The sequence below is a fragment of the Pygocentrus nattereri genome, chromosome 20 (assembly GCF_015220715.1).
Source record: "Pygocentrus nattereri isolate fPygNat1 chromosome 20, fPygNat1.pri, whole genome shotgun sequence".
Taxonomy (NCBI): Eukaryota; Metazoa; Chordata; class Actinopteri; order Characiformes; family Serrasalmidae; genus Pygocentrus; species Pygocentrus nattereri.
Window position 1 is genome coordinate 24,907,212 of NC_051230.1, and position 24,391 is coordinate 24,931,602.

At 38.3% G+C, this 24,391-nt stretch overlaps 1 protein-coding gene across 6 annotated transcripts in view; it reads left to right on the forward strand.

The window, feature by feature from the left end:
• Positions 1–19,727, forward strand: part of clip1a (CAP-GLY domain containing linker protein 1a) — a 58,575-nt gene extending 38,848 nt beyond the window's left edge. For 2 of the 6 annotated variants that reach the window (XM_017723632.2, XM_017723638.2), the window contains 11 exons: positions 1,884–4,466; positions 5,485–5,622; positions 6,667–6,773; positions 8,587–8,707; positions 9,303–9,355; positions 12,519–12,636; positions 13,495–13,651; positions 14,320–14,375; positions 15,485–15,490; positions 18,178–18,305; positions 18,786–19,727. In XM_017723632.2, the coding sequence (XP_017579121.2) occupies positions 1,884–4,466; positions 5,485–5,622; positions 6,667–6,773; positions 8,587–8,707; positions 9,303–9,355; positions 12,519–12,636; positions 13,495–13,651; positions 14,320–14,375; positions 15,485–15,490; positions 18,178–18,305; positions 18,786–19,014 (3,696 nt within the window). In that variant the 3' untranslated portion in view covers positions 19,015–19,727. The remainder of the gene's footprint in view (positions 1–1,883; positions 4,467–5,484; positions 5,623–6,666; positions 6,774–8,586; positions 8,708–9,302; positions 9,356–12,518; positions 12,637–13,494; positions 13,652–14,319; positions 14,376–15,484; positions 15,491–18,177; positions 18,306–18,785) is intronic. The other 4 variants (XM_017723633.2, XM_017723634.2, XM_017723636.2 and 1 more) reach the window with 4 other exon arrangements.
• The last annotated feature ends 4,664 nt before the right edge of the window (positions 19,728–24,391 follow it).

Genomic DNA, 24,391 nt, shown 5'->3' on the forward strand with positions numbered 1-24,391 from the left:
GCTCAGGGCATGTGTGCTCGCTGCCACGTGCGTGCGTGCGTGCGTGCGTGCGTGCGTGCGTGCGTGCGCGCGCGTGTGCGTGTGCGTGCTCTCACTAGTGTGTATGTGGTGTTTCGCCTCATAGATGGGGTTACAGGTGAAATTTCCCTGTTGTGGGACTAATAAGGGTCACAATCTAATCTTGATCTAATTTAATAACCCTCATACAGTGATCATTATTAATATCACATTCAGAGTCTTGGGCCTACCACTGTTACATGGAATTAACAAAGACTACTTAACTTTTATAAATGTCTTGGAATTTTCCAAATATAGCACTTTTAACATATGAATTATTCTGTTAGTAATCTATAAGTAATTAATAAGTAAATAATGAGTCTTTTATAAGTATTTGTCAGAAAGTTCACAGCATTTTAGAATAGGATATAATGTTTATGGTGAAACGCAACATGCAGTCTGTTGCATTCTATTATATATTCTAATGGAAACCTTTTGTAAGAGAAATAAATGCAATTTATTATTCTGGAAATGCTGCTGATCAGGAATAATTGATTGTAAATATGTATTGGTGTTCATAGAAATGTGGAAGAGTGGACTACAGTGGAAATGAGGGCTGTGGACAGTTTAAAGATGATACTTGAATTATGATCGTTGTGGTTGGTGATCATTGCTGAGGGTTAGATTTGAATTTTAGTGGATGGATTTTGTCCTAAAGGTTTTTTTTTTTTCTTTTTGGTCAACTGGGTTCAAAGACTTCATATCTTATAATTGTATGTTTCCACATAAACTGAAACCAAGCAAAAAGATTCCCCAAAGACAAAATAAATGGACAGCAACTGGGTTGTTTTTTCTCTCTCTCTCTCTCTCTCTCTCTCGCTCTCTCGCTCTCTCGCTCTCTCGCTCTCTCGCTCTCTCTCTGTCGCTCGCTCGCTCTCTCTCGTTATATACTGTGCAAACTGTGTAAGGGTTATTATATCTGTATTAAACAGTTTAAAAATATTTTGAACAGTATGTGAAATGCTGATTATAAACAGAAATCAGTGATTTAGTAAATTTAGTTTGACCTGTATAAAATTGAAAGACGTACAAAAGGACGATATTTTAATGTTTTACCTTATGAACTTAATTGTGGGTTGTTTTTCAGTCACTTTAGTTTTGTAAGAGGATCTTCAGCTGCTCAACCATATGGAGACTTTGTTGTCATATCATACTTTTCAATAAGACAGGCCTGGACTGCAGGCCTGTAGTATAGTCTTAACTTGTATATATCGGTGAACCATGTTATTGATAATGGTTTGCCAAATTATCCCTATGTGGTGAAGTCAATCACAGAAGCATGCCATTTTATAATGCAGTGTCATCTGAGTGATCAGAGGTCATACAGTTGTACTTTTTGTCCTTGCCCTTTAGGCACAGAGATCTCTAGATTCTGATTCAAAGCTGTGTATGGTGAAATACCTAAAATACCGTTGTTGTTCCAAAAAAAAATGTTGCAGGCATCATTTGTATATATTTCTGAAAACAACGAGGTTGAAGGATAAAACATTAAATATCTTGTATTTGTACTGTGTTATTTAAATACAGGTCAAAATGGTTACAAATCCCCACTTTCTGTTTTTATTTACAGTTAACTTACAGCACCAGCTTTTTAAATTGAGGTCTGTATGTTACAGGGATGTGAATACAGTTGATGCTTTAAATTTGTTTCCTTGCATCTAATCTGCTGCAGAATACACATACTTTTTTTTTTTAAGGTGCTTATTTTCTTGTGCATTGTTTTGGCATGTGAGGGTTTTTTTGTTTTGTTTTTTTATCAACATAACCTTCCTATTCTTTTTTTTTTTTTTTTTTTTTTTCCTTTTTTCTCTCCCCCCCTTACTCAGTCGCTCACTGCTGAATTGGCTTTCTCCATGCAAGGGGCTGACAAATTTTCTTCGGAGATTAAGGATCTAAAGTTGTTGTCTGAAAGTCTGTCTAAGGAAAGAGATGTTCTTCATGTTCAGAAGGAAGATGCTCAACAACAAATTTCAGATTCTCAATTGAAGATATCTAATCTTGAGTTCATTCTGGGGGATCTTGCATCTAAAAACAAGGAAATAACAGCGCTCAATGAGCAATTAAGCCATGATGTTAAAGAACTGCATGTAAGCACCCAGCACTGGCATGAGGAGAAGTCAGCAATCAACATTGAGAAAGAAGAACTTTCCAAAGAGTTGCAGAAGATGATAAAAAATCTGGAAGAAATGAAAGTTGAGAATGCTATTCTGAAGGAGACTGAAGCAAAAAATTTGATACAAATCAAAGATCTTGAAAAGAGTAATGCTGAGAGTCGGGTCGTTTTGATCCAGCATCAAGAAGCAAACCGTACACTGTTATCACAGAAACATGAGGTCTGTGAAGAAAGAGACAGGTTTCGGGAGAAGCTGAGATGCTGTGAAGAGGAACTTCAGTCTGTTAGATCACTCTGTGCAAAGAATGAAGAGCTTCGTTCAGTGCTACAGTCTGAAAAGGAGAATCTGTCTTCCCATAATGCAAAGCTGCAGGCTGAAACTGAATTTCTCCGTAGTGAGCATGCAAAGATTTCGGCAAATCTCAGTTGTACTCTATCAGATAAAGAGTGTCTGTTAGCTGAAAATGCAGAGCTTCAGAAGCGGCTCCAAGCCACCAAGACCGCACTGGAAAAGTCTGGCAAAGATAATGTTGAGCTTCAAGCTTCTAAGGACAGCTTTGCAAGAATGCTTGAAGAAATCAAGTCTAGTCGGGAAATTACAGACTCTGAGAGGCTAGTACTTATGCAAGAAAAGGAAGATCTCCTCGAAACTCAGAGGAACATGTATTCTGAGAAGCAAGAGCTAACTAAAGAAGTAGAAGTTCTTGTTGAAAAACTGCGCCTCAACATGGAAGAGGCTAAAGTCGTCAATGAGAAGATCCAGCTTGAATCAACAGCTTTTGCCACAGAGAAGCAAATAATTTGTGAAAAGCTCACAGAGACTGAAAATGCCCTTCAGAAATTTCAAGCAGAGACAAAATGCTTGAAATCTGCTCTTGAAAAGAAAGATAATGAAAAGGATCTTTTGGAACAACAAATAAGTAGCTTAAAGGAGAAGAATGAAAAAGAAATGTCTAAAAAGGCATCTCTCTTAGCAGAGCAAAAGCAACTAGCAGCAGATTTAGAAAGAGTGAAAGATGACCTAAAGAACTCTTTGATTGCAAATGCTGATTTGCTAAATGAGAGAGCCAGTCTAGAATCAGATCTGGAAAAAATGAAGCAGATACAGGAGCAGATAAGTTCAGAGAAGATGAAACTGAAACAGGATAACGCCAGTTTTCAAGATCTTCTTGAAAAATTGAATTCTGAGACAAAGTCTCTAAAGAAGGCCAAAATAAGTACAAGTGAGGAAAATCAGAAGTTACAACTCTGCTTGGATCATGTAAAGCAGGAGCTTGCCCAGAATGTTGACACATTTGCAAAAGACAAAATGTCCCTTCTTTCTCAGCAAACAGAGTTAAACAAGGTCATAGAAGAGCTTCAGAAGTCAAACAGTGATCTGTTTCAGCAAGCTGAACGCCTCTCCAATCAGAACAAATCTCTTTCAGAGGCCAAGATTTACTTAGAAACTTATCAACAAACTCTGGAAAAGGAAAAGAATGGCTTGTCTGCTATTAACATTAAACTTTCTAAAGAGGTTGAGGAACTTCTGCAAAGCATTACCAGTTATGACAAAGAAAAAAACAGTCTCCTGGAGGTGCAGTTCAAGTTAAATGCTGAAATTGAATCTATCAGGTCTGAAAAGGAGAAGGTAGGGCTGGAGCAACAATCACTGTTTAACAAAGTAGAAGAATTGTACAATTCACTTAAAGAGCTGTGTTCAGAGAGAAAGGATCTTCCTGGAGCTTCCTGTATTCAAAAAGTTGAGGATATATTCTCTGTACTCCAGAAGGTCAATGAAGAGAGAACTTCACTTGCCAAAGAAATTGAGCTATTAAAAGCCCAAGAGAAGAAGAATGATGAGGCAAAATCAGATATGATTGTTGAAAAAGACCTGCTGTCTTCCAAAATTAAGAAGCTGGAGGAGGAAACTGCTTACCTCATTAAAGAAAAGGGTGTTCTTGAAGAATCACATTGTTCTGTAGAGCAAGAGGTCCTGGCTCTTCGTCTTAGCCTGGAAACAAGTGACAAGAAGTGCTTTGACTATCTTATGATGGTGGAAAAGATGAAAGAGTCTCAGCTTTCTTTAGAAGAACGCTTACAAAAGCTTCAAAATGACAATGTTAAATTGGAAGAGCAACAAAAGGCTGCAGAAATGCGGGTGACCCTTTTATCCAAGACACAGGATGAGACGGCTTCCAGTTTGGCTGTAGTGCAAGCTCAGAGGGATTCTTTGCGGATTGAAAAGGAAGAAGCCAACACTTTGGTGAATCAACTCAAGGCCCAAAATAACAGTGTTCTATCAAAGCAGCTTGAGGTATTCTGCCACTAACTAACATCCTCAGTCCTACTAACAATCACAGCGCTTTTAGACTTGGGAGTTGCTTTCTGCACGCTAACAGGCTTGTCACTCTATCACCCTTAATTAGTGCATTAATCACTGACTATGTTGATTCAAAAGTTACTTAATGAATTTTCTTCTTTGTTTTTACAAATGCAGAGTTGGGGTTTTTCACTGAAACAAGCTTAAGACCACTACTTGTTATGGCACAGTGGATTAAAAACCAGTGCATGTCTACCCATGCAGGTTCTAAAGAAAAGAAATTTAAGTTTTTAGAGTTATTCTGCTTCCTCATTAGTAGAGGTTAGGTTTAGTAGTAGTGCTCATTTTCATAGAGGCATTTCAGCATCTTGAAACATTTATTAGTAAATTATATTGAGCAAAAGTTGTCAAAATGCAAAAATCCTAGCCTGCATTTTAACGTTGAGTAATTTTTATCTTGTCAAGATCTTTGCATGATCAATTAATTCACTGATTAAAAAACTTGTAACCAGTCTTTAAATGTGTGAAAGTTGCAGAACAGAAAATTAACATCAAATTAATGCTCTTTTTTGCAACAGCTATGAAATTCTAAAAGCATGATTTAAACATAACCTGTGGACAGAGGTGTCAAATTCAGGTCCAGAAAGTAAAAGTCCTTCCCAGGATTTTGTTCCAACAGGCTGGCTTCTCTAGTTGGATCACACCACCAGCAGAGCTGTCCAGCCTGTTGGAACAAAATCCTGGGAAGGATTTTTACTTTCTGAACCTGGATTTGACACCTCTGCCTTTGGAAAACTACTAACATGACAACTGATTGAACAGTTTCAGCTTGGCTTGAGTAACGGGTTGGAGTCTGATATGAAGCGGTTGTTGAAACTGCTTTGTTTCAGATTCTCAGGTTTCACCCCCAAGACTCAAGACATGGGACAGGGAAAACTCTAAATATCATGTTCACAAAAAACACGCTCCTTCTGCTGAAGGTTAATTTGGCGTTATTAAAAATGTGTTCTAGGCTGCAGAGAGTGCTGGGCAGACTGCACGGGCCTTGGAGAGATTGTCCGAAGAGAAGGTTGCCTTGCAAAAGGAGAAGCTGGAGGCTGAGGTTCTAGTCCAGGAGTTCAAAAACACCAAACAGGAAATGCAGGATCAGGTCAGTAGGAGGTTTGAGAGCAAGATCCTGGTGAACTGATTGAACGGAGTGATTTAATAATGCATTATCATTTTATTGAACTTGCAAGAGCCATGACCCGGCTGCTGAGACTAATGAGCAGTGCAGGAGAGCAGTGGAAACAGCCTCTTTGTAACTACATTTTTGTGTAAAGTGAAAACATCTTTTCGGTCACTTCTAGTCAGTGAGTGAGGGGGTGACCATTTTTTAAATCATGTAAGAATTCAAGTGTTGAAGCTGTGTCTGTCTGTGTGTTTTACTGCATAGTGCAGTTTCTTTCTGCTCCATATGGACGACTTGCTAGCCATTATTTATTCTCTGACATGGGAATGCCATTCAAAGTAAAACATACATTATTGCCTTGAAATGGAGCTCTAATACAGACAGTTGAAAAGTGTTTTGTCAGCCCAGCCTCTGACTGTTTGACTGACTTGATAAACATGCTAAACATAAATCACTGGTTTTGTGTGATGTGCCGGCAGATTATCTTGTTGTCATATAAGAGATGCAGTGCTGCTGTGCACTGGTGACTCGCTAGCATTTATTTTGATGAACAAAACCTTATTTCCCTTCAGACAGATAAAAATTGTTGCACTGAAGTGCATTGTTTAAAAAAAAAAAAAGAGTGAAAGTATAGGTTATTTAAATAGTTTTTGTTTTAATTACCAAATACATTTTTGTCTTCCCCCATTCTTATCACTGTTACTGGATCCTCTGAATAACAAGCTTGTTTAGCTTTCAGACTACAAATAATGTTGCATAAATGCTACGAGTAAGCGTACACTTCTGTGCATTAAAATGACATTCGGTGAAAGTAACTCTGCTTATAGGAACACCAGCTACTCAGGTTTACTGCTACTGCCAAAACAACACAACTGCCACATTTGATAAGGTTTTCTAGTTAGTATGGGGGCATTTTGGGGAGTTTGGCAGTCTTAGGATATCAATTCAGTGTGTAGCAGTGTTGGCTTGCATGGGCTCATAATTCAAAGAATCCAGTAATTGTTTTGTTTTTCACTAATGCAGCTAAACAGTCTGACAGCACAGAGCTCTCGGTACCAAGAAGAGCTGAATAAATCCAAAGACCAACTGAAATCTGCTAGTGAGAGGATCAGCGGTCTTTGTAAAGAAATGTGAGTATTTGTAATTCTAGTATTTTTCATATTCAAAGCTATATACAATGCTGGCTGTACAGTACAACACTTAAAGGGGAATGCCAATAAGTTTTGAAAAAAATTTTTGCATGAATCTATCATGCAAACTAGGTTGTTCAGAATGGTTTGATGTGAAATGGTTAATTGGCAAAAAAAATGACCAACTGTGATTTCTTTTTGTTGCTGACAGAAACCAGGAGCCATAATGTCTGTAACACATTCAGATATTTTATTTATTATCCAAAACCGTCAACGGACCTTGCACATGTCTGTGAGGGGGCATTAAACTCTTAAGATGCCTGGTACCTATCATGATCAGTGTAAACTTTGTAGGGGATACTGAAGTGGCATATTTCACACCAAACCACTCTGAATGGCTTCGTTCACATTTCAGTACAGACATCTAGAAAAATCAGTGGAATTCCCTTTAAACAGCTTCTTGTTTAGAGTTCAGGTGTTCATTCAGTTTAATAGCTTGTAAGTATGCATTATGCAGTTTCTCTTTATGTTAAAGGAGGCTCTGTGTGTGCTCTGCAGGTCTTGCCTGTGTGATCGCTTTCAGCAGAAGGGCAGGGGTGGGTTGAGAGAAATAGACATGTTTGCGACAATTGGGCACTCCAGCTCAGAGCCCTTCATTGATGATCCCCCCCCCCCCCCCCCCCCCCCCCCCCCCAGAGACAATTTCTAATTAAATTTAATGACTGTCAAACAGTATTGTCTCCCAATTTTATTTTTTGAAACAGTTTTTGACCTTTAAAACAGACTACATTACTTGACTATGTAAGTCAGATGCTACAGGTAGAGATTAGATTGAATAATGTTGTAACTTTCTTGTAACTGAGGGAATGTCTGGATGACTTAACTATGGAGTTATAAATACTTAATCTTCATAACAATAGAAGACCCAGTTTTGGTGCTATATGGAACCATTTTCAAAATGGTTCTGTACAGACCTTTACACAACATATTCTCCATTTATCTGAAGAATAGTGCGACCATGCAAAGAACCATTTAAACAAGAAATGGTTCTATATAGAAGCCTTCCTTTTGCTAAAAAACTTTTTTTAAGACTGTAGTGTTAGGCAATTTTGAAGATATGTTATCCTTATGGTGCTAATTTATCTTACAATAAGCTTTTCTGAGCGTGTTGTGGATAGCAACAAAGCACACTGATCATTTGAGTGTTTCATCACCAAAAGAGCATAATTAGTCCTGCTTAACTGGATTTAGTGCAGAGCAGTTTGTTAAATGTTTTATCATAAAGTTATTGTACTGATAGGTTTTATTATTTGTGCCTTTTTTCTGTTGCAACTAATCAACTTGATCAAATAAAAAAAAATTGTCATGCTCAAGAAATAGTGCATATCACTTATCATATTCACACCAAATAATGCTTGCGTCTAATTTGGAGACATAAGACTGCAAGAGGCAGACCTTCTTGCTTTAACCCTTTGTAATTAGATTTTCACACTTTTTTTTTACCACTAATCAAGACATTGAGTACTCCATATTTAAACCATTTATCCAATATCTAAGATGCAAAATACTAAAACTGACTCCAAAAAGTGAAAATTGTTATTTAGGATTGTTGAGCCACAGCAGCTGAATTTTGGCAAACAGCAGCAGCAAGCACTCTATTTTGTGCATCTCATGTTCTGTTCTGTCTCTCTCTCTCTCTCTCTGTGTGTGTGTGTGTGTGTGTGTGTGTGTGTGTGTGTGTGTGTGTGTGTGTGTGTGTGTGTGTGTGTGTGTGTGTGTGTGTGTGTGTGTGTGTGCGCACACACGCTCATAGTGAGCAGCTGAAAAAGGCAGCATCTGAAAATCTCTTGGCCACTGATGCTGTAACAAAGGAAAATGCAAAGCTGGTTGAAGAACTTTCTAGCAGCCACAAGGAAAATGAAAGCAACCAAAGAGTATGTTGATTTTAAAAAAAAAAAAAAAAAAAAAAAAGCCATTATGTACTTATTTCTGTTGTATTTGCACTTGATTGTTGTATATGATGTGCTGTGAATCCTATGTATTAATTGAAACAACTGATACCCTCTGATATGTACAAATTAATCAGAAAACAGCAAAATCAGATTTTGGCAACAGTGTTTCTGCACATTTAATTGACTCCGATAGATCTCATGAGATTACTGAAGAGTTTGTAAGAGTCAGATTTCTTTCTAAATACACAACATGCACCATTGATTAACAATTTATCAGTAAAGTTGCAATTGTGCATTTTGAAGTAAGTGTTTGAGTTTCTTTATCTGGTTCTATTTATTTATTTTTTTTCTTCTTCAAACTTTTGTAGCCATTGTTTCGATGTTGAATAAGCTTTAATGAAGGCCAGAAAAAAATCCATTCATTTATAAGGAAAAATTGTAATCCCATTTTCATGTCTTCTAGCTCTCAGAATGGTGGTTTTGACATGCAGTGTGAGCAAGGAATTTGCAACTATTGTAATGCTTATTTGATATTTTGGTGGAAATTAATCACTCATCATTCATTGTCTCCTTGCAGCTTAAGAAGGAATTGGAAAGCCTCCAAAGTCAGCTGAAGGACATAGAAAAGAGGTGAGGCTAGGATACTTCACTTTTTTGTCTAGTTCCATTTATGCAGTTATATATATACTGTGCATAGTATATACTATGCATATATACATACATACATACATACATATATATATATATATATATATATATATATATATACATATATATAGCTATCTCCTAACATGCTGTTAATTCTAACGTTTTATGAAGAGATTTCACAAATTTCTCTAATTATTTTTTTTTAGATAATTAATTATACATAGAACTTCATCAATTTTACTTAACTGATATGGTTTTGTGTTGTGATGTTGATGCTAGTGGTTTACAGTGCTTGTATACATTGACTTTTAGTCAATATTGTAATGCAAACTGTTGGTTTTAAAATGGGCCAAAATCAAAAATTTGTTTACCTGATCTGGCCAATATCGAACCATGCCAACTGACCCAATTCCATCTCTAGCAGCACACAGACTTTGCCTCATATTAGCAACATAAGTGGATCGTTTCATCTCTAACAATGCATATCATATAAGATAAGCTTGTGTAAACTGCAGAAAAAAAACTCAGTTTGCTTCTCACAAGGAAAGAGGAACCAGCCTTTTATCTTTAAATGGAATTAAGAAAATGTGCAGTTTCATATTTGGAACGCTTTACAATATTGTTGTGTTTGTTTGGACAGGACTGATGCATCCAGATAGAGCAGAGGTGGGGGGTTCTGTGCATTTTTGTCAACAATGCATGAGTTGCCACGACAGTAGTCATCACAGTCCACTGTATACATGAGCCCCTCATTTATCAACATATCTCATTAGTCAGCACAAGCAGAAATATATCAAAATGTTCTGCAACTTGAAACCCTTAAATATTCTAAAATGTTCCCTTTTTTTTTTAAGTGAAACTTGCTCATCTTTAATGTATTCACAGCAGTATGTACCAATGAGCCAAAAATTATGACCACCCACAGATGAAGTGAATAACATTGATCTCGTAACATCAGCATATGTCAGAGTCTGGGATATATTAGGCAATAAGCAAACAGTTACTTCTCGTAGTCAACATGCCAGAGAAATGGGCAGGTCTAAAGACCTGAATGACTAAGGCCAGATCGTTATGGCTAGGTGGCTGGGTCAGAGTGCTCCTGGTTAACCCTGGTGAGTATCTGACGACAGTCATCAGAAGAGGGACAAATCACAAACCAGGGTGTTGGGCACCTAAGGCTGAACCTTAGGTAAGGAGTCCCTTTTTTTTTTTCCTCCACATCTTGTGGACGACCAGGTATGCATGCATCATTTAGCTGTGGAAAGGATGGCACCAGGTTACACTGTAGGTAGAGGACAAGCCCATGGAAAACACTTTTATGAACCAGGTACCCGATGGTGGTGGCCTCTTTTAGCAGGACAATGTGCACTGCTACAATGCACACATTGTTAAAGAATGGTTAGAGGATCTGATTTGAATCGAGCCACTGTTGGATTTGCCTAAAGTGCAAGTCCAGTCCAACAAATTATTAGAATTACACTGAATATAAAAAGATGACTGGAGAAGATATCTACACAGTAGTAGAACATCAATACATTGTTTCCATATAGCCTAACCAGTTTATTTTGGCTGAAAAATTTAATTATTCTTTTTAGAATGTAGTGGATTATAATTGATCTTAACATTTTATAAAATGGAAACAGTTGAATCAGTTGATGGACTGATGGATTTTTGAAATCTGTGCATAGTTGTGAGTGCTTCTGTCTGTTTTAAAGGTTTATATTGGTAACCATCACTGTTAGCGCAGATTTTATAGTATGTTACTATGGATAGCTCTGATAAATGAATAAAATGTCATTTTAGTCACAATACAGTTTGACTGTGAGGGAAGCACATGGTCTGTGTTCACACTGATGCATCAGACACCCCACCTCACTCGCACTGAACACGTTATATCACATCACATCATCCTTGTAGCAATTCCCTGCAATAGAGACAAGCTTAAAACTGTTCAAAAGAAACACTAAAAGAAACAAATAATGCAGATAAATGTATACAACATTTTTGATGATGATTAAAGATGGTACTCTCCAATGTAAATTTACAATTTACAGGTTTCAGCCAATTAGTAGTGGGGGGGAAAGGGAGTTATTTAGATATGTCCAGAATGATGATAGAGCTGTAGATAATTCCAAGATGATTGAGAAAGCTGTAAACCAGTGCGAATGAATTTGTAATGAAATTAACATATATATTGTTTTGCATTTAAAAAACAGTGATCATATCTCAAGCAGTTACTGTAAATAAACTAACAGTATATTTACCATTTAATAACTGTTGGAAATGTTGAATTAAACACTTTGAAATACCATCTTATCTCATGCTTAATAATGTAATGTACATTTTATGCATTATTATTGAAAAAAAATAGTATGATGACTGAAGTTTTTATGAAGTTATTAGAAAATCAGGGATGTGATTTTCGACTAACTTTGATATTCAGGTATTTGTAAATGTTAATCAGTTAACATTCTCAGCCAGTTAACAGCTGAGAAGAAAAACAAAAAAACAATGGCAAAATAAAGGCAAACCAGATTTTGGCTGAAAGTAATGTAGAGCTGTTGCTTACCTTTTTGGGTTAGAGCACTGGTGTCAGATGATGTCACATTATTTGACATTTCTATGCAAGCAGTTTCTACTCGCTTTAAAAATTCCCTTGCACAGAATGTCTTGACTACAGCACAAACATTAGTGTCCACTGCTGTCTGTTGTTGTGCTTGAAGTATTACATGACATTTACTCATGGTCTGATGCTCACGATTCACTCTGCGAAATATTGTAATAGTGCATGTTGAGGTTTATTACTTTTATTTAGTAGTTTTGTTAGTTTTGCAGTGTTTACAAGAAAAGCTTAAAAGTGTGATTATTAAATTGAACTAGTGCAGAGTACCTCTCCAATTTGCAAAAGAAGAGAATGGTCAAAGAAAAGTGGGTAATAGTATGGATTTGTACTTCTCTTGGTTAAAAAAATATATATGTTAAAAAAATATTAACTGAAAAAATGGAGATGCATAGTTTTATTCACCAATAATATTCTCAAACCATTCTTCACATGAGGGCTGATTTCATCAAACCAATTTTTTTTTTTAATTATAAACATAATAGACTTTACTAATTGATTCATGTGTTTTTTCTTTGTCAACAGGGAGTTTGGTTTAAAAAGCGAATCAGACAAGGAGAAAGCTGCGCTACAACAATCTATCCAAAAAAACAGTGCCTTGATTGTAGAGCAGAATAGAGAACTGGAGAGACTAAGAAATGAGGTAGGGTTCTGTTTCTTCATTTGTAAATTTTACATAATTACAGACTAATTATTCCAGTAATCAGTAACAGTATGCTCCAGCTTTTTATTTCTATGAAATTTTTAAATGAGTTACAGTAGTAATGACTACTAATGTAGCTAACATTTTTATTTTCAGCATTGCACTGACATCTATCTCAGATCAGTTTTAGGAAAAGTTCCAAACTAATCCTGTCAGATTTGATTAAAATTTTGAGGAAATTGTCTTAGTGCCTCTGTCTTAACTACTCCTGAGATATAGAAGCCTTTAAAAAGTGGATGTGGGCATGGTCTTGTCTTTTGTCTTGAGTGCTATAGAAAAAGGTGAAATGTTTGAGAAGTCATTACCATAGATGTTAACCTCTACAGTAAACCTCATGTGTTTAACTTCCAAGTAGTTTAAATTCACTAATACCAGTGTAATACATTTCTACCTTTAAAATTATTAGCCACAACAGACATTTACCCAGTTTCAGGTTTTTTTTTCTATCACCTTAAAACATAATATGCATCATATGAAGCTGACAATGTAACGCTGACTGTTGGAGAAGACAAATTAAGACAAGTATGAATGTGAGTTTGCTGTTTGGCTATGGACAGATAATTTTTGCCCTGTTGGTGTTAAAACTGCTTATTAATGATTGCATTTATGAACTAATTAATAAACTGTTTTTTTTTTTTCATAAACAATGATGGTGTTATTGTAAAGTGGTATCTGTGTCATTCGAAGTTCAATAATGTGTATTGTGTTTAATGTAGTTTAAAAGCACATCCAAGGTCAGGAAACTTGTTTAGGGATCTTGTCTGAATGTATGTATTTTTCTTTGTTACTTGTAATCAGGTATCAGTGCTTCATGGGAACACTTCTTCAGCAAAGACACTGCAGTCCACTGTGAAGTCTCTAGAAAGTGATAAAGTTCAGCTACAAGAGCGAGTGTGCATTCTGGAAAAGAGCTTAGCTGAAGCACAAGCAGGCAGCCCTGGAGACGTCCCCTCAGGTACTCATCTAAACAACATTCAGATTAAATATGAAGATTTAGCTTGCCAAGATGGCTTTACAGTTTTTCTTATCAGCTACAGACCACAATTGCTGAATTATTGCTGCCTCTGTGAAATAGATTAAACTGTCAAATAAAACTACTCCTCATTAGCATTTTAACATTTGTCATTCAATCACTTATTTTAATATCAGTAACAGTTGTATGTGTGTGAGCCTGTGGAACGCTGCCTCACATGCACATGGTCATTCTCAACAACTGTCATTTACATTTCTATTCAAAATTCAAAAATTTTGAATCACCTTTCATGTTTTATAATTGCTATTGCACACTGTAGACTGAAATACCAGAAGGTATTTTGCTTTATTTAACATTTATTGTTTTGTCAAAGTTATTTACGTTTGTTTCATGTGTGTTTGTTTTATTTTTGGTAAAATGTTTAATGTTTGGTCAATGTCCATGCTTTTTTAAAATTATTAATTTAATTTGCAAATTTTTAGATGTTGATTAATTTTGCATAGTAATGAGTTCTGCGAGGGATTTAAAAGGTTGATATTATACGCCTGGTTATTGGCCACAGGATTTAAAATTATGATTGCTTTACATTGACCTGCTATAAAACTATATTAATGCTTTAAAACTAGTCCTAACAATCATGCCTATTTCAGCAGGCTCTTCTGTTCGGGACCAGTTGAAAGAAGCAAGAGAGACTGCAGAGAGTCAGGTATTAATTGTTTTATTATTGTTTATTAATTTGTTTATATAATTCTTGTGATTACCAAACGACATTGTAGTTACCTTTCATGTTGTTCTTCCATGAAATGCATTACACTTTCCTAGTTTTGCAAAGAAATGTGTAACGATTGTGCATAGAAGCCACTAAAAGTGAGTTTCTTTTAACAACTTTTGCTCACATTAGTGATGTGCACACACTATGGTTAGTTAACTATAAATGCAGAATTTACTTTAACTGTAATCTTGTCATCAGCATAGTAGTGCTTAGTGAGTAGTTCTCAACACAGAACAGCATAAAATATTTTACAGATATTTTTGAATACTTTTGACCTCCAGTTATAGGACTTTTTTTTATTCTGATTAGTTATCATTTCATGCATATTGGGTCTCAAATGTGAACCCCTGTCTTTATTGTCCTTATAGTAACCACTGGGGCATTGAAAAATGAGCAGATTTATTTATTTAAGCAATTTTAATCATTTTTATTTATAATTTTATTGTAGCCTTAACTAGGTGTACAAACAAGTACATTTGTAATGAACTGTCTCCATCTAGAAGATATATATCTTCATTAGATTTATCCAAAATATGTCATTTGGTCACCAAGTGTAAAATAAACTGTTTGACATTTATTATATAGCAACTATAGTCATGTCCTACTTGCTGTTATCCAGTAATGTTTGTATGTAAACTTGGAATCATAGTGTATTTTACTTTTTTTCTTGGTTGCCTTTTGGGTCAACTCTTGTATTAGATTACAAATAATCAAGAGGTTACATTATATAGTGGTTTATTCTAAGTTTTCTTTTTCTGTTTTTAATTCTTATTACCTCAGTGCAGTTACTAAGGAGGCTAAGCATGAACTCTTGTCTTGGTTGATCCATATTTGAGTTAAGAGGAGAATCATAATGATTTTATTTTCTGTGAAACTCAGAACTCTCATTGCTCGGTTGGTTTTACTTTTTCCCATTTGTCCAAGGACTTTAGATAGTCCCTATAATTTCTAATCCTCTGTTTTGTCTCTTTCTGTTCTCGTCCCTCCTTTCTTCCTCTTCTCCTCCCTTCTACCTTGATGTTGGCAATGCTTCCCACAATCAGGCAGCGGTTTGTAACAGTGTCTCATCCACTTCATTTGTGCATGTGCTTCAGTTTCTTTTCTAACTGCTCCAGGGCTGCCAACTTTTAGCAAGAATGAAGAGTGGGATTTTGTTTTTCTGTTCAACTCTGTTAGTTCAAGGTCTCATTTACGATGGGAGGCCAGTTTTTGTAAATCTTAATAATGGTGATGTATCCGCTTCTTGTCTATTTTCACTGACTCCATGAATCTAAGAACTAAAGTGAACCATGGGATAAATAGCTGTATTGCAAAGAGTTAAAGAATCTCTTTCTATACACAGAATATTCAGTGTGAAAAACGGTCATTAAGACAAAAGCAGATAAAATGAAAGCTAAAGCATCATTTTCTCGACTGTTCAGGGTGCAGTAGAGCTGAATTTTCGGGTGCCCTTTTTATTGTTGATTTAGCTGAACGTTTAACAGTGATTGAGATTAAAGTTAAATGCCAAAATATAGTAAATGTAGTTCAACCGGATCACTAACTGCAAAGTATCTAATAATTTATTTGTAATATTCGCTATTGTGTGTTGCTTTTATTTAGTCTTTTTGGTCATGGAGTTTTCAGAGTTGAAAATTCACAAGGCCAGTAAAACTGACAAGAGGGACTTAATAATTTCAGAAGGATCAGGTTACCCCACTGTTTCCAGGTATTTGTAGGGTAATTGATGCGTAATTGATGGCACAGCTCCACTGCTTAGACTCATCTAATTTCCGGTTTGCAATTACATAATCCAAAATTATCCAGGGAGATTCCCAGTGGTGTCAGTCATGGAAAGTTTCAAAAATAGTACAGGTTGGATTGTTTTAATATTATGAATTAAGCTGTAGTATAAAATGGATAGTTCCGGTCCTGAAATCTGATTGAGTGAGCCACATTCAAAGCAGTTGTAAAATCCATGATGTATCATGCCTAAGCCCGCCTCACGACAACTGAACTCTATTACTGCAACACAGAATAAAAATACCTTCTGCTTTTAATGGATTAATCTTTGACTCTAATCCTGCTTTACTGAGTGTACTAATGAAGCAAGAACCTGTTTTTGTTGAAACTGAGGGGTTGAAAACTTATTTTCTCAACTAGATCCAGACTGGTCAGCTAGCCAACAAGCTGAAAGATGGTAAACATGCTAAACAACTCCAACATTAATATCACAGGCTTGAATTTAAGGTACTCATGATATGATTCTCTGAAAAACAATATAAAATTCTAAAAAATTTCACCTGAATGGCTTAAATGCTTCAAATGTCCATGTTTGTCCGAAGTCGCATCAAACCCAGGCTGAATCCTAAACGGTTCCATACTCCCTAGCAAAATAGTGTGTTGACTCGCGATAACTTAAATAATTATCTAAAACATTTTATGGTGGTCGCCATTTTATAAAAGCAATAAGCCACTTGAGGCAGGGAACTACTGCAATGTTATGCAGTGTTAGACCAGCTTCCTTGTGATAAAATCACAGTAACTCACAGCCTCTCATGGCTTATTACTTTAGTAATTCCAGAAACACTTCATTATTTCCATAATGGTTTTTCAAACTGTAAATGTTGTTTAAAGAAAACAAACATGCTCTCAACACACATACCTGAGAAACACCTTTGTACCTCAAGAAATTAAGTATGGACTGTTCCTCTTAAAATTCCTGAAATATGGTTACTTCTATTAATTACATTTTCTGCCAGTCAGAATAAGGTTTTTCATCCCGTATTCCATAACTGAGACACAATAAGCTATTAATCAATTGAAAGCATGGAGTTGATTGAAGCATAGAGATTGCATTTCCATCAAGTAATGTGTAAGAGTTAAAATAAAGTTTTTTGTATTTTATACGAGGTGCATAAGAGTTTGCAGCCCTATTTTTTTTCTGTTTTGCCTGTCTTGCTCTGTCTTTGTCTTTAAATAAAGCGTTGTATAATAATTTCACTTTTAATACTTTAAAAAATTTCACGCAAGCTATCAAGTAGAATCTTCTGCTTCTTTTGGCTGCTCCCTTTAGGGGTCGCCATAGCGGATCATCTGCCTCCACAAGCTATTAAGTAGAATAACAGTTGTTTTTGGTGTACTAATGTAGCTTTTCAGGGGTTTAATGTAGTAATACTGGTTTAGTGTCTTGCAGGTGTGCATTTTAGTCCTATATGTTTTCTGTTAAATATGTTAGTTGCTTTTTTTTCCCCCAGAAGAAATTGTGGGAATATCTTAATTGTGAGCAAACCCCCTCAAATTAATCAGTCGTTTTTGAGCTAGGAAGTTACAGTTGTGAAGCAGGTTTGTTGAATGAACGAGTATCAATTACACTAAGCCACATGGCTAAGAACACTTTATTTTGCAATTTACATATTATGGAAAATCGTTTTTTTTTTTTTTCTTGCTGAGGGTACGTTTTATTACACTAACAATAACATCATATAGCCCACCCATCCTTTCCTTTTCTGAGAGGCTGGGTGGTCTAAAAATCCAAAACAACCAGTACAAGTGTGAAATAGTTCAGAGGATTGTTGATTGACATTCTTCATTATCATCATCAGTGTCCATCACCTTGCTAATGGGCCTAATGTGATAAAATTATTCCAAGCATATTGGTAAGGCTTTGTTTTCAGTGCTGCTTCTGTCCCAGGACTGGTGACAAGTGCTGTACTAGATTGCACTGATGGAATTCTGATCTTTTTGTGTGGAGCAGATTGAATTCTTGAACTCTGTCATCGTGGACCTACAGCGCAAAAATGAAGAGCTGAAAACTAAGCTGGAGAAAATGGCCGAGGCAGCACTTAATGGTAACACTGCCAGTGAGATGGATAATCATGACAGGTAGTCTTCATTTTTCTGTCCATGCCAAGAAAATACTTCTGATGATTCAATGTATTTTAAAGGGTATTTTTATTTACTAGATATTTTATTAAAGACTTCATGTTTGTAGCTCTATTTTGCTGGTGTACAATTATAGACTGCAGTCCATCTGTTGATTCAGAACTTGTTTGCCATCCATTTTGCCAGCATTTTATTGTACTCTTATGATGGAGCTCATCAAGTTATTTAAGTTTAAACACAATACATCATGAACACATGGTGCAGTGTTCGGCCTTAAAGAGTTGAGCCTTTATGAGGTTTTGCTATTCAAGTTTAAAGAAATTTGACCTAGTTACATTGCCTGATGTTTTTGGACTGTTTAGCTGCTTTAATTGGTGTCAGTCACAAAATGTTCATATCACTCAGGCTGGTATATATAGTACGGTGGAGGTAATGGCTAGAGTTATGTACTCCAGGTTTGATAATGTTGTTTGTCTGCAGCCTGGCTGAGGCTAAAACCAAAAAGAAACCCCCACCACGCCTCTTCTGTGACATCTGTGACTGCTTTGACCTCCATGACACAGAGGATTGTCCCACGCAGGAGCAGATGCCTGACTCTCCCCCACACACCACATACCACGGCAGCCCCAATGATGAGAGGCCTTACTGTGATATCTGTGAGATGTTTGGCCATTGGACTGAGTCCTGCAATGATGACCAGACTTTCTAAATCCTCGCCTCTTCCTTTTCCTCATTATTTATACCTGCAATACCACATGCGCCTTCAATAACGCATTGCACAGGTGTGTTCATCTGTGGTGTGTGTGTGTGTGTGTGTGTGTGTGTGTGTGTGTGTGTGTGTGTGTGTGAGAGAGAGAGAGAGAGAGAGAGAGAGAGAGAGAGAGAGAGAGAGAGAGAGAGACTGTTTGTGTGTTTGCGACACTGGTTTGCCATGCAGCACATGTCCCGAGTTTAAAATATATATATGCTTGTCTATGATTTAATGGTTTTGGATACCTTCTATTGCTGTATTCATGAATCAGAAAATATTAAAATCACAATTGTTTATCCAGAAACGGTTAAACAGAGATTTCTTTTTTATCATCAATCCATTATACTTAATTTGACAGACTTGTCTGATGAATATGGATGGAGGAGGCAGGAAGTGTGTACTTAAAGCCATCAGTGTGTTTTGGCATCTCTGATTTGTTCCAAAAACAAAGCAAAGGGCATGACGTTCTCTGAATGTCTGGTGAGAAAAAGCGCTACAATCCTGATGCACTTTACTCCCTGATCCTCTTCCCTGTTTCTAAATCTCTGTAGAAACGCTTGCAGTATGAACAGAATGTCATTTAAAGATGATATTGATGCTGTTACTTTATAGTGATTTGTTTTTGGAATATCATATCTGTACAAAAAGAAATAAATAATTATTGTATAAAATGAGTGTCTCTGATTACATTTAAGAGCACCTTAAGGAATTTAACAGATGTTGGGGGGGTTAAAATATGGCTGGTGCAAAAGTGACTTATGTTTTTTAAAGTAGCATGTTAAACAACAAATAAACAGAAGTTGCATTATACATTTTTGGGTGGGTGGAGGATGGCCTGCGTGAAAGTTGGCACTTTTTTTTCCAGTATATTGTTGAGCAGGTAAATATCCTGAACAAAAAATGAATACATTCCGGTTTTGCTGTTTGGAAAAAAAAAATTGTTCTTAGAAATGATCACATGAAATACTAATGTAACAAATTAAAATTTTTTAGAAAATCATCAAAACATTGTCAATTTGACTGTGGGCTTTCAAACTTTTGCATATGTCCATCCACCCATCCATCCATCCATCATCATTGACCGCTAGTCCAAACAGGGTAGCAGTTGGGAGAGCAGAGAATCCCAGATGACACTGTCCCCCGCAACTTCCTCCAGCTCATTCCCGGGGACCCCAAGCCGCTCCCAGGCCAACTTGGAGACATAATCCCTCCAGCGGGTCCTAGGGCGACCCTGGTACCGGTCTTGTCCCGGTAGGCCGTGCCTGGAACACCCCCACCGGGAGGTGTCCAGTTGGCATCCGGATCAGATGCCCGAACCATCTCAGCTGGCTCCTCTCAATGTGGAGGAGTAGCGGCTCTACTCTGAGCTCCTTCCGGATGACCGAGCTCCACACTCTATCACATAGCGTGTAGCCCGCCACCTGACGAAGAAAGCTCATTTCCGCCGCTTGTATTCGCGATCTCGTTCTTTCAGTCATTACCCACAGCTCATGACCATAGGTGAGGGTTGGGATGTAGATCGACCGGTAAACAGAGAGCTTCGCCTTTTGGCTCAACTCCCTCTTCACCACTACAGTCCGGTACAGTGACCGCATTACTGCTGCTGCCTGTCCCAGCCTAGGGCCGATCTCACGATCCCTTTTCCTGTCACTCGTGAACAAGACCCCAAGATACTTAAACTCCTCCACCTGGGGCAGGTCCTTTCCCCTTACCTGGAGTGGGCATGCCATCCTTTTCCGGGCCAAGACCATGGACTCAGACTTGGAGGTGCTGACCCGCATACCAACCGCTTCACACTCAGCTGCAAACCACTCCAGCGAGCGTTGGAGGCATCCATGTGATTCCGCCAAAAGACCCCGGCTACGCCCTGACACTCTGTCCATGAATATCACGAACAAGAGTGGAGACAGAGCACAACCCTGGCGGAGTCCAACGCTAACACTGAAAGAGTCTGACTTAATGCCGAGTATACGGACACAGCTGTCACTCCGGGAGTACAGAGATTGGATAGCCCGGAGCAGTAGCCCCAGCACCCCATACTCCCGGAGGACCTCCCACAAGATATCTCGAGGAACACGGTCATAAGCCTTCTCCAAGTACACAAAACACATGTAGACTGGGTTGGCAAACTCCCATGCCCCCTCAACAATCTGTGAGAGGCTGAAAAGCTGATCCATTGTTCCACTGCCGGGACGGAATCCACATTGTTCCTCCTCAATCGGAGGTTCAACTATCGGTCGGAGTCTCCTTTCCAGCACCTTTGCATAGACTTTCCCAGGGAGGCTGAGCAGTGTGATACCCTGATAATTGGCACACACCCTCCGGTCACCCTTTTTAAAAATAGGGACCACCATCCCAGTCTGCCAGTCCAAGGGTACTGTTCCCGAGGTCCATGCAATATTGCAGAGGCTTGTTAGCCATGACAGCCCCACAATATCCAGAGCCTTAAGCATTTCTGGACGAATCTCATCCACCCCCGGGGCCTTACCACTGAGGAGCTTACCAACCAACTTACCAATACCTCAGTAACCTCCAGCAGGGAAATGGAACTTGACACCCCAGAAGCCTCTGGCCCTGAGCTCCTGGTAGGGTCTCCCAGGGCGAACAGGTCTGGAGTGAAGACCCAGACTAACACGATCCAAAGTTTATCTCCATGCATATCGTGCACAAAAAAAATTGTGTACCCTGCCCGGGAAAGGGTCACCTGTACCTACCCCTGGAGCTAGACCTGGGGGTAGTGTTCCACGGCGAGTGCCTGGAAATCCAGCCGGGCTCAGCCTGAAGAGGCAACGTGGGGAGGCCATGTGGGCCCACCACCCGCAAGGTCCAGCATGGGGGAGCGGTGCAGTGCCATATTGGCAGTGGCTTTAGGGACTGGTTGGCCCGAAGGACTCCCAATTCAGCAGATAGGTACTGACAGGCAAAAAAGGTGGCCGCTGCAATGGTGGCAGAAGCAAAATCCAGGGCATGGGAGGAGTTTGGTGAGGCCTTGGAAAAAGACCTTCGTTCAGCCTCAGAGGTTCTGGACAACTGTCCGGCGACTCAGGAGGTGTCGGGTGGCTGCACCCAAGCTGTATTCGGCAAGGGTGGAGAAACTCTGACTTCGAGGATATTGTCGGTCGGTGGAAGGAGCACTTTGAGGAACTTCTTAATCCAGGAGACGTGCCTCCCTCACAGGAGCATATTGCTCCCGATGACTTAGCTCTGAAGATCCCTAGACCACACAAGCCCTTCCGCCACGAGGCCCCGATCCAGGAAGGGTTGGGATGTTGTGTAAAACAAATAAAAACATGATTTGCAAAATTTGCTAAATCCTTTTCAACCTATATTCAATTGAATACACTACAAAGACAAGATATTTAATGTTTAAAGGGATAAACTTTATTGTTTTTTGCAAATATTGACTCATTTTGAATTTGATGCCTGCAACAAGTTCCAAAGAAGTTTGGAACATTCCACAGATGAACAGGTTAATTGGAAGGAGGTGAGTGTCATGTTTGGATATAAAGGGAGAATCCCTAAAAGGCTCAGTCATTCACAAGCAAGGATGGGGTAAGGTTCATCACTTTGTGAACAACTGTGTGAGTAAATAGTCCAGCAGTTTAGGAACAACGTTTCTCAATGTGCAATTGCAAGGAATTTAGGGATTTCATCATCTACAGTCCATAATATCATCAAAAGATTCAGAGAATCTGGAGAAATCTCTGCAAGTAAGTGACAAGACAGAAAACTAACATTGAATGCCCGTGACCTTCGATCCCTCAGGCAGCACTGCATTAAAAACCGACATCATTCTGTAATGGATATACCACATGAGCTCAGGAACACTTCAGAAAACCATTGTCAGTGAACACAGTTCGTCAGTCCATCTACAAGTGCAAGTTAAAACTCTGCCATGCAAAGCGAAAGCCATATATCAACAACACCCAGAAATGCCGCTGGCTTCTTTGGGCCCGAGCTCATCTGAGATGGACTGACGCAAAGTGGAAAAGTGTCCTGTGGTCTGACAAGTCCACATTTCAAATTGTTTTTGGAAATCGTGGACGACGTGTCCTCCGGGCTTTTATTTGTGTTTTACACAACGTCCCAACTTCACTGGAATTGGGGTTGTATTATTATTAACATTATTTATTTACATTTTTTTCTGGAGTTGATGTATGATGATGTGGAGTTTGTATGAGTTTTACAGCTCCTCAGAATTCCATTCATTCCCATTCTTTTGTCATGTACAATAAACAGTCTTATCCACAAAGGACCAGTGTGGCTGCAGGTTATCCCTCAAAACTAGATAGAGCACATTGGATCACACTTGTTCATTTGTTCAGTCTTCAAACCTTCACCCATACCAGCCCTTTGTAGATAAGGTTGTACAGGCCTAATTTACACCAATTAAATGTTGGGCCATATTACTTGGTTTAAATTATTATTATACAGCTTTCCATATCATTATTCAACTATAAAAGTGCGTTTCATAATCCAAAATTAAAAAGCAAAATGAAATGTAAAGAATGTATTTGTCATCTGATCCACTGAAAAACTGCCTATAAATATTGTAAACATAATCAGACTTCTTCTTTCGGCTGCTCCCTTTAGGGGTCGCCACAGCGGATGATCTGCCTCCATCTTGCCCTATCCATTGCCTCCTCTATTTTCACACCAACCACCTCTATGTCCACCTTTACTACATCCATAAACCTTCTCTGAGGTCTACCTCTTCTCCTTCTACCCAGCAGCTTCTTCTCCAACATTCTTTGCCCAATATATCCACTATTCCTCCTCAACACATGTCCAAACCATCTCAACCTGGCCTCTCTGGCTTTATCTCCAAACTGCTCCACCTTCACTGTCCCTCTGATCTGCTCATTTCTAATCCTGTCCATCTTCATCTCCACCACCTCCAGCTCAGCCTCCTGTCTTTTAGACAGAGCCACAGTCTCCAAACCATACATCATAGCAGGACGCACTACTGTCTTGTAAACCTTCCCTTTCAGTCTTACTGCTATCCTTCTGTCACACATCAGCCCTGACATCCGTCTCCACCCACTCCATCCTGCCTGCACCGTCTTTCTCACCTCTTTTTTGCACTGTCCATTGCTCTGGATGGTTGACCCAAGATATTTGAAGTCATCCACCTTTACGACCTCTACTCCTTGCATCTTCACCTTTCCACCTGCCTCCCTCTCATTCACACACATGTATTCCGTCTTATCTCTACTGACCTTCATTCCTCTCCTCTCCAGTGCAAACCTCCACCTCTCCAGATTCTCTTCCACCTGCTCTCTACTCTCACCACAGATTACAATGTCATCTGTAAGCATCATGGTCCATGGAGCCT